Consider the following 8,893-nt stretch of genomic DNA (forward strand, 5'->3'; position numbering starts at 1 on the left):
ATACAAAAAAAATACTAACTGACTAGACAATATAAAAACGCAGAGTAATAATTTGTCAGAATTACAATTTTGTAAACTTAGAAACTATATCACTTAGGAGAATTGATAATAGCTCCCTTGAATGAATATTAGTATTGCCATAGAACTTGAGTTTTATCAGTTGAAGAGATAAAGTATTCCTTAAGAGTATTTCTCATTTCCTTCGCTATAGAATCTGCATCCGCTATAGAATGGTTAGCATCAATTCGGCCTAGTTCAATAAAATGTGGGGAAAAGTGCTGCCTCCATTGCCCTTCCCTAATCCCACCATCTTGTTTCTCGATATCAATTAAATCTGTTGTACAATACTGACGATTGTTTATAGACTCATGTTCTTCCCCAAGCATAATAAAATTGTGTAGACAGATGAGGGCTTTCAACACATTTTCGCAGTTGGTTATTGACATGTAAAGAGGTTTGTGTAAGATACGCCATCGCGCAGTCAAAATTCCGAAAGCATTCTCTATTGTGCGTCTTACACGTGATAAGCGATAATTAAAGATCCTCATATCATCAGTCAGCTTTTCGCGAGGATAGGGCCGCATCACATGCGTCGATAGAGGAAAAGCTTCATCACCAATAAAAATAAAGGGAAAAGGAGTATTTGTCCCTGGAAGTAGAGTAGGATCTGGCAAGAGTAAATCACCTGCAGCCAGAGAACTTGCAAGTTTAGTATTTGCCCATACTCCATCATCACTTATAGAACCTGGAAATGGATCGTGACAGATAATAAAATTAAAGGATAAATAAATATACTCACCACGTTGCTCAATATTGACCCATGTAAACTTATATGTTGCATCGCAAACGGCAAGTAATATCATATTGAAAAATTGACTGCAACAAAAAAAGTTTATCAAGAACTTCTCAGTGATTTTTTAATACTATTAATTTCTGCACTTAGATCCATTGAAGAATTGAAGACAAGAACCAATTATTAAAAAATCATTGAGTTCTCACGGTTTTTCTGCTGAACGCAGCCACTGTTTGTAATTATAGAATGCTGATCCAGAATTGGGTGGAGCTTGAATTGTCATGTAACGTCCATCTAATGCTCCTAGACAGTTTGGAAATTGCCACTTTTTCATAAAATCTTCACTGATGGCTGTCCAATCTTCTTTATTAGGAGGTTTCAAAACAATTGGCTGTAAAGTTGTCCAAATCGCCCAACAAGTCTCATTCACTATTTTATGAACAGTTGACTTGCCTATTCCAAATTCTGCATGTTTCAACCTAGTGTTATCACCCTGGGATAAGTATCTGCAATAATCATGATAAAATTACTTCAAAGAAAATAGTAAAATAAAATTAAAGTACATTAATTTTATTTACAACAAAGTGATAGCTAGACGTAGCTCTGTAGGAAGAGAAGGTTTTAAGATGTTCTTCTTAAAATGAGGATGAAGTAAATTTACTAGCAAATCGAACTGCTCAGGCCACATTCTGTATGCTCCAAAGAACTTTTCATGGTCACTCTGGAGTAATTCTTGAACAAAGTTATGACAAAAACATAAACTTGAGCACTTTGTAGTCTGTTTACAGGCCGATCCTATAAGCGTTGTTGTTTTATCATCTTCCTTCTTATTATAGCCCACCATTGTAAATTTGTAATAGCAATAAATTATATTGAGATAAATAACATAAAAGAAATGTAAAATTTTTTGAAAATTCATAGTTATTGACGAAACAAACTACTGAGAAATAAACTGCATCACTTCAGACAGTCTGTTTTTTCAATAGCCGGCTTTATATCGTTGCTTACAATGCTGACATTGCTGACGCTACGTCATTATAAACAGACATGAATTTTGCGTTCAGCAGAGAAAGCTGATCAATTGGGTGCATTCATGGTGGAACCAAAGAGAAACCTGAGAAAGACCTTCCTGTTACCGTCGAAATCACCAGTACACTACCGCCAGTACATCCATTTTCAGTTTGGGAACTGCGTGACTACATACATTTTCTGATACTATCGATAAAATTGTATCGTCGGAAGTAGATGTAGTTCGTCTTTGTACTAAATCCTTAGGACAGAAACGTGCCGACTATCCATAGGCGGAATGTATATAGTCACGTAATTCTCAAATTAAAAATGGATATACTGGCGGTAGTATACCGCCGATTTCGACGATAACAGGAAAAAAATCGGCATGGCCTCTCTCAGGTTTTTCTCTGGTGGAATCATTCCACAACCGCTTATTGAGCGTTCTTTTTTCATCTGATTGGTTGCGTTCAACAAAACACAATAGTTTTGCAATTGTTGATTCTTTGCTGAGATAGGACCATTTCTCTTGATCTAAAAGCATAACTCAATTAGTGCGAAGAAAACTTCCAACAGTACAAAATAAACATTCTGTTAAATGCAGCCATTGGTTTATATTTTAGGATCTAACAGAATATGCCAATCAGATAAAACCTAGTATGGCGCTAGTGTTGCACTAGTTTTCTCAGTGAAAAATGTCATTGAACAACTAAGTATGTGATAGTACTGGTAGTTTTAGGTTAAAGATTACACGTGTATAACGATCAATGAAGATAGAAATAAGTTAAAAAGTTTGATATTTTAAGAAAAAACTGTATTTGCGTTATATAAATCCTCCATATAGTTCGATATCGATTTAATATGGGAAAGTTGGACGTTAAAATATTACGATATTTAACCCCGGAAGACTTCCGTGTTCTGACAGCGGTATGAATTTTTTAATTTATATTTGCTTGTGTATTCGTACAAAAATGTATGTATAATTATTAAAAAATAATTTTTTATAGGATCTATATATCTTTACTTTTCTTTTTTCTAATTGTAATAATTTTAATTTTTCATATTTTAGATTGAAATGGGTATGAAAAATCATGAACTCGTACCCGCATTACTTGCCACACAAATAGCAAATCTGCGTTACGGTGGAGTTCATAAATTACTAAAAGAAATGTGCAAGCATAAATTGCTCAGTTACGAACGAGGCAAACGATGTAAGACATTGAAATTTACATGTGATCATAGATTCTATTTATTAAGAATATATCTGAAACAATAAATTTTTAGATGACGGTTATCGTTTGACGAATGCTGGCTATGATTATTTAGCCTTAAAAGTTTTAACACAAAGAGGAACAATTCGTTCCTTTGGTAATCAGATTGGTATTGGCAAGGAATCTAACATTTATGTTGTTGCCAATGAAGAAGAAACTCCGCTTTGTCTAAAGTTACACAGATTGGGTAGAACATGCTTTCGAAACATTAAAGGAAAAAGAGATTATCATCAGCACAGACATTCTGCATCTTGGTTATACTTGTCAAGAATCTCTGCAACTAGAGAGTTTGCATATATGAAAGCACTTCTCGATAGAGGTTTTCCTGTGCCAAAACCAATTGACTTTAACAGACATTGCATTGTTATGGAGCTGGTTGAAGGTGGACCTCTGTATGTTTATTAATATTTAATTATTGATTAAATCTTTGATTATATACAATGTTTTCTATATAGAAGCTGTACGTTTCATGGATTATTTTGTGTCAAGATCCATTATTCAAATATCATTCATGAATATTGTAGTTTGCTTCATCAAGGCAAGGAGCAATCTAATACTGTAGTATCAAAATATTGGCATTAACTTTAATAATGCATAGCTTCTATATAGAAAGTATCCATAGAAGCCTAAAAAACCAATATAATATCTCATTTATATTGTCTTATTTAGGTGTAATATAAACGAAGTAGATAATGTCGAAACATTGTATGATGAGCTCATGGATTTGATTGTTAGACTGGGGAATCATGGTGTTATACATGGAGATTTCAATGAATTTAACATAATGATCAAAGATGATGGCAAGCCTGTTATCATTGATTTTCCTCAGATGGTTTCTACAGAACATGAGAATGCAGAAGCGTATTTTGAAAGAGATGTGAATTGTATCCGTGATTTCTTTAAGAGACGGTTTGGATATGAGAGCGAATTATATCCAACTTTTCAAGATATATCGTAAGTAATTGAAAAGTACATTATATCTTAATTATTATATTTTGCATTGATTTAGCAAATTAATGTTTTATTTATTTTAGACGTGAAGACAGCATAGATGCTGAAGTCAAAGCCAGTGGCTTTGCAAGGCAAATAGAAAAAGAAATTGATACTTTTCTAATAGAAAATGGTATTGATTATAAAGAAGAAAAAGACAATATAGACAATGAGGACAGTGAGGACAGTGAGGAAGAAACATATGAGAATTGTGTTGATAATATTGAGGATTTAAAATGTCAATTAAAAGATTTACAGCTTCAAAATGAAATTGTTGTAAAAGAAGAATTTAATGCTTCAATAAGAGATCCAGCATTGAATAATGATGATGAACATTTGAAGAAAATATCTATGGTGCCATGTCCCGATAAGCAAAGTAATACGGAAAATGAATATAAAGGAAATAACGAAAATGTAACAGTAGAAAATGTAATAATTAATGAAAAACACGATGATTTTACATTGTATGATTTATCATCAAATGCGGAAAACGAAGCAGTATGTTTTTACGATGATACACGAAGTATACGAAGTGTTTCAACAGCTGCTACAATTGCACCAGATGTGATAAAAAAGAGAACAAAGTTAGCACTTGACAAACGTGAGAGAAGCCAAGCAAAGAGAGCACTTGCTAAAGGAGAAGCAAGCGCAGTAACGAGGATACGAAGAGATAATAGGGCTACAATTAAAGAATCAACAGGAATTTGGGGTTGGGAATAAAGTACAAGTTATTGTAAGTCATTTATTACATATATCATTAATAAAATATTTTGGTAAATAGTTTCATCATAATACATATACAATATATGCATGAATGTGATTATTTTTCTACATTATTTGTGCATTATTTTTATTTTATTTTATTTTATTTTGTATGTAACACAATGCAAACAATTTATTTAATAATCTTGTTTATTATTCTGATCCTTTCAAACTTTAATATATAAAGATAAGTAGATATATATTTATGAGAAATAAAAGCGTTTTTAAAATTGAATATTTGTCATCTTAGGAAAAAAGTACATTAAAAGTAGATTAGAGAAAAATGTCCTCTAAAGACGAATATTCAACAAAAGATAAAAATATAGAAAGCAGTTTTATTTCAAGAACTAATCGTATACTTTATTGCTTTGAGTAATTTTGTAGTATTTATAATAATTATGTAATTGCAAATAGGTAAAGGGAGAGTGATCTAAATCGGACCTATTTGCAGTTTTTGCTCTTTACAAGGCGTAAATAAAGTCCGATCATAAAATCAAAGATGCCATTGAAAAGATCATTTAATTCCTTTCATTTTTATTTCAGATTATTTTGACGTATCTTTCATCTGTATTAAATAATGGAAAATATAAAAACGGTTTTTCGGGTCTGATTTGGAACTATTGGTTCCAAATCGGATCATCTCTCCAGATCGGACCGTCCTATTTTTATGGACTTTTAGATAAAAATTTATAAGATTTTAATTTATTTTTGTTAGTATTGAGCAAAAACGAGCAATTTGGTAGTTAAAGATAAAGATTTTATTCAGAAAAAAATTATTTACAGTTTATATTATATTAAATTATTTACAGTTTATATATATTAAAATTGAAATCAATAAAAAATTCAATTAATGTGAGTCTGATGACTCATGATATTTTATCGATTTAGTGTTCCTTAGATCAGATCTGGTCAGTTGATCACCCCCCAATACTACAATCAGGTTATGGCGAGTCTTCTTTCTTCGATGAATTAGCTGACTTATTTGGCTTTTTAGTGTTTCTTGGTCTCGTTTGCGTTTTTTTTTTTTTTTTTTTTAGTTGATACATTTGTTTCGTTGCTTCCTCTATAGCAATAGTTTCAATCGCAGCATCATCAGTCGAAATAATTGCTTTTCCCGGTTTTCATCCTCGACCGGTATTTTTACATGGAGGCGCTTTTGGAAGTGGACAAATGGATTGGAATGTTTCGTTCAAATTTACTTTAATCTCGCTATGTTCGATTGGCTGAATTGCTGAATTGGGCAGGAAGTTAATTTCTTGCAAAACGTCAGTATCCAATGGACAAATGCCTGTTGCTATCTACTGTACTGTAGGTCACTAAATTTAGACACCCAAAGAGAGGTCCGATTTGGACACAGATCCTTTTAAACTTTTAGAACAAATTTTACAATAAATCGCAAAAGATTTTTAACGTCTTTTAAATAATGATTTACAAAGATTTTCTTTTTAAAAAAAATTTTTGCACGATAGTTAAAAATACATATTTACGTCTATTCTATGACAGAACGTTATGACAGAGAACTGTCAAACTGCTGCCACATGGGTGTCACATGGTAAAGACTTTACATTATAAATAGCACGTAAATCTACTTATCCATATTCGTTTAAATTAAAAAGGTCCTATTTAGAATACAGTTTGATTTAGAACATTCTCCCCTAAATAAATCAACATAATATTGGTTTACTAAGTGATTGGTTTTTATTTGTGGATTCATAAGTAAAAACCAATCGCTCGGTGAGCAGACTGCATCCGAAATCCTTTAAAAAAATGTTGCAAGTCGCTTTTAATCGGTGAGTGTACGTAAAATCTATGTATTATTAATGAACAATTTTACCTTGAGCACTATTAATAATATAATTGAATACTAATGCAGAACTTTTTGTTTGAAACATGTCCTGATAGTTTAATTTAAACATAGAAATTCCAGAGGTTCAGATTTTTCCCAATTTTTGACAGACAGATTCGTCATTACAAATCTAAAATTTTTAAATTCTAAAGCCAGTATTCATAGTCGATTTATTTTAAAACTGTCTTAAGTAATGTCTGAAGATGCTAATACAGCCATCTGATTGGTTCATGACATTTTCTTGACTGTACTTAAAACGATCCTAAATATAAAATCCGATTATGAATAAGCCTTAAGTAAACTTTCACATCAGGTTTCTTCAGAATTTTATTTTCTAATTTTCAAAAATTTCTCATGTAGCTCTTTCTCTAATTAAAAAGTATAATGAAATTCCTTCTCTTAAAACATCGAACCAATCGGAGAATTTTGAGAAATACCTTTCCTAAATATAGTATGTGATAAAAATTTTCGATCTTAAGAAAAAATTCGTCATTCTTAAGAAGCGACAGTTTAGCCTTGAGTGCGAAAGGAGCATTTCTCTGTAGAGGTACACTTGGTACATCATCAAGAGAAGGTATATTGTTTTATGTATTTTGTTTTGTCTTCTCTATTGCGTATTACACATTTCGCTGCAATGCAACACGCGAGTTATGGACATACGGCCGATTGATAATAAGAAAGAAAAGTAGGACTGCATATACGGTATAAATCGATTTGTTCCGAATAACGTGTTTCTGTGACGGCATTGTCAACGGTTGATGGTGCAGTTGTGAAATATATGAACAAATTGGACTGTTTAATTGACTTTCGCGCCGCGAAGAATGTTGAGAGTGGTGGTGGCGAAGTAAACGGCCTAGTAGGCGATAATAAGGCCACATTGATAGCTCCAAGTACATACGTATAATTGCGACGCGTGTATATATAGCAGCAAGTTCTCTCTTGAACGCCGAGTCCCTCCCCCGAGTGCGTTGTATTTATCAAGATATTCAGAAGCGACTTGACACAAGCGAATCACGGCTGAAGATTAAACTTGTTTCGAATTTCCGTTGAAAAATCATGGCTAAGGACAATCTCACTGCTATACTGTATGGCATCAACGATTTACGCCTGGTTAGTACCACGTTCCGGAAACATATTGAACTTGCACAACTGCGCTTGCTCATATTCGAATCGAATGCACTCTTATTATTTCGATTAAGCTACAAACTGTTATTAGCCTAATTTATACTTAATAGACAAAAATGAAAGGATCAAGCAAGATTCGAAATATAATTAAAAAAATAAATTATATTTTACCAACTGTTGTAAAGAAAATGAAAAATTTATAATTTGTTTAATATAAAATCTGATAGCCGAGTTAGCGCATTTATGTACTATAATTTTTTTAATATAGTAGATTATATCTACTATATTAGTAATATGTTATATTTGATTCTTTTTTAGTTATCAAATTAAGGCTCGACTATCTCGAGGCGCCGTATTGGTTGTGTAACGTCAAAGGAAATGATATGCAATAAATTAATTTTTGCATACATTGATACATATTTATTTTTTAAATCCATACAAAACAGAATAATTTCGTAATCTTGAAACCTGTAAAATATACGGCAAACTGAAACATATGTCTGATATGTCAAGTGAAGTGTAAAATAATTTCTGAAATAATGATACCAAAAGATGTTCTTAAAAAATCGCACTCCGCACAGATGTCTTAGTTTGTCACATATTTTACAGGTTTCAGGATTATGAAATTATTATGTTTTTAAGGGAAAATTAAAAAATAAAGGTACACGTTACATTCGATCTTATAGATGTATTTATCCTTTGAAACACTATATAAATCAGTTTTTAATCTACGTTTTTTTTTGAAGCTAGAAACAAAGAATAGCATCTTTTTTTATTGAATACATCGAATTTCAAAAATTTGGGACAGACTAATGTGTTATTCTTGTTATTTCTCTTTAATTTTGTTTTATTTAAGCAAAAAAATAATATAAAAAATTACATTTTTCTATAAGAAAATTTTGTATTTTGAAAATAAAAAACTAGTAATTTTATAAAAATAAATCTTTATCAATTTTTTTTTAATTCACCAATTTTTTATGTAAAAGTATAACACAAAGAGTAAAAAAAAAGAACTTTTTCTTGAGAAAACAAAACCTGCAAACAATTTTTTTTTCTTATTTAATACGTTATAATTAATAAAAGATTATAAACATTTTT

General features: G+C 31.4%; 3 protein-coding genes across 4 annotated transcripts in view; 2 read left to right on the top strand and 1 right to left on the bottom strand.

Annotated features, from left to right (window-relative positions):
- Positions 1-117: 117 nt before the first annotated feature.
- Positions 118-2,072, bottom strand: LOC108746807. Of its 2 annotated transcripts, XM_018483781.1 has the most exons (5): positions 1,802-1,825; positions 1,372-1,525; positions 1,000-1,299; positions 800-876; positions 118-745 (listed from the first exon to the last, which is right to left on the bottom strand). In XM_018483781.1, the coding sequence occupies exons 2-5, from the start codon at positions 1,479-1,481 to the stop codon at positions 129-131; spliced, it is 1,104 nt and encodes a 367-aa protein (XP_018339283.1). In that variant the 5' UTR covers positions 1,482-1,525; positions 1,802-1,825; the 3' UTR covers positions 118-128. The 2 variants fall into 2 exon arrangements, with proteins under 2 accessions (XP_018339283.1, XP_018339282.1); XM_018483780.1 differs by having other exon boundaries at positions 1,372-2,072.
- A 446-nt stretch (positions 2,073-2,518) lies between these two features.
- Positions 2,519-4,787, top strand: LOC108746793 (serine/threonine-protein kinase rio2). Its single transcript, XM_018483755.1, has 5 exons — positions 2,519-2,728; positions 2,871-3,012; positions 3,086-3,464; positions 3,742-4,026; positions 4,107-4,787. The coding sequence occupies exons 1-5, from the start codon at positions 2,663-2,665 to the stop codon at positions 4,780-4,782; spliced, it is 1,548 nt and encodes a 515-aa protein (XP_018339257.1). The 5' UTR covers positions 2,519-2,662; the 3' UTR covers positions 4,783-4,787.
- A 2,344-nt stretch (positions 4,788-7,131) lies between these two features.
- Positions 7,132-8,893, top strand: part of LOC108747004 (sorbitol dehydrogenase-like) — a 7,580-nt gene continuing 5,818 nt past the window's right edge. The window contains exon 1 of the mRNA XM_018484207.1: positions 7,132-7,780. Within this exon, the coding sequence (XP_018339709.1) occupies positions 7,727-7,780 (54 nt within the window). The 5' untranslated portion in view covers positions 7,132-7,726. The remainder of the gene's footprint in view (positions 7,781-8,893) is intronic.

Source organism: Trachymyrmex septentrionalis, unplaced genomic scaffold (assembly GCF_001594115.1).
Source record: "Trachymyrmex septentrionalis isolate Tsep2-gDNA-1 unplaced genomic scaffold, Tsep1.0 scaffold19, whole genome shotgun sequence".
Taxonomy (NCBI): domain Eukaryota; kingdom Metazoa; phylum Arthropoda; class Insecta; order Hymenoptera; family Formicidae; genus Trachymyrmex; species Trachymyrmex septentrionalis.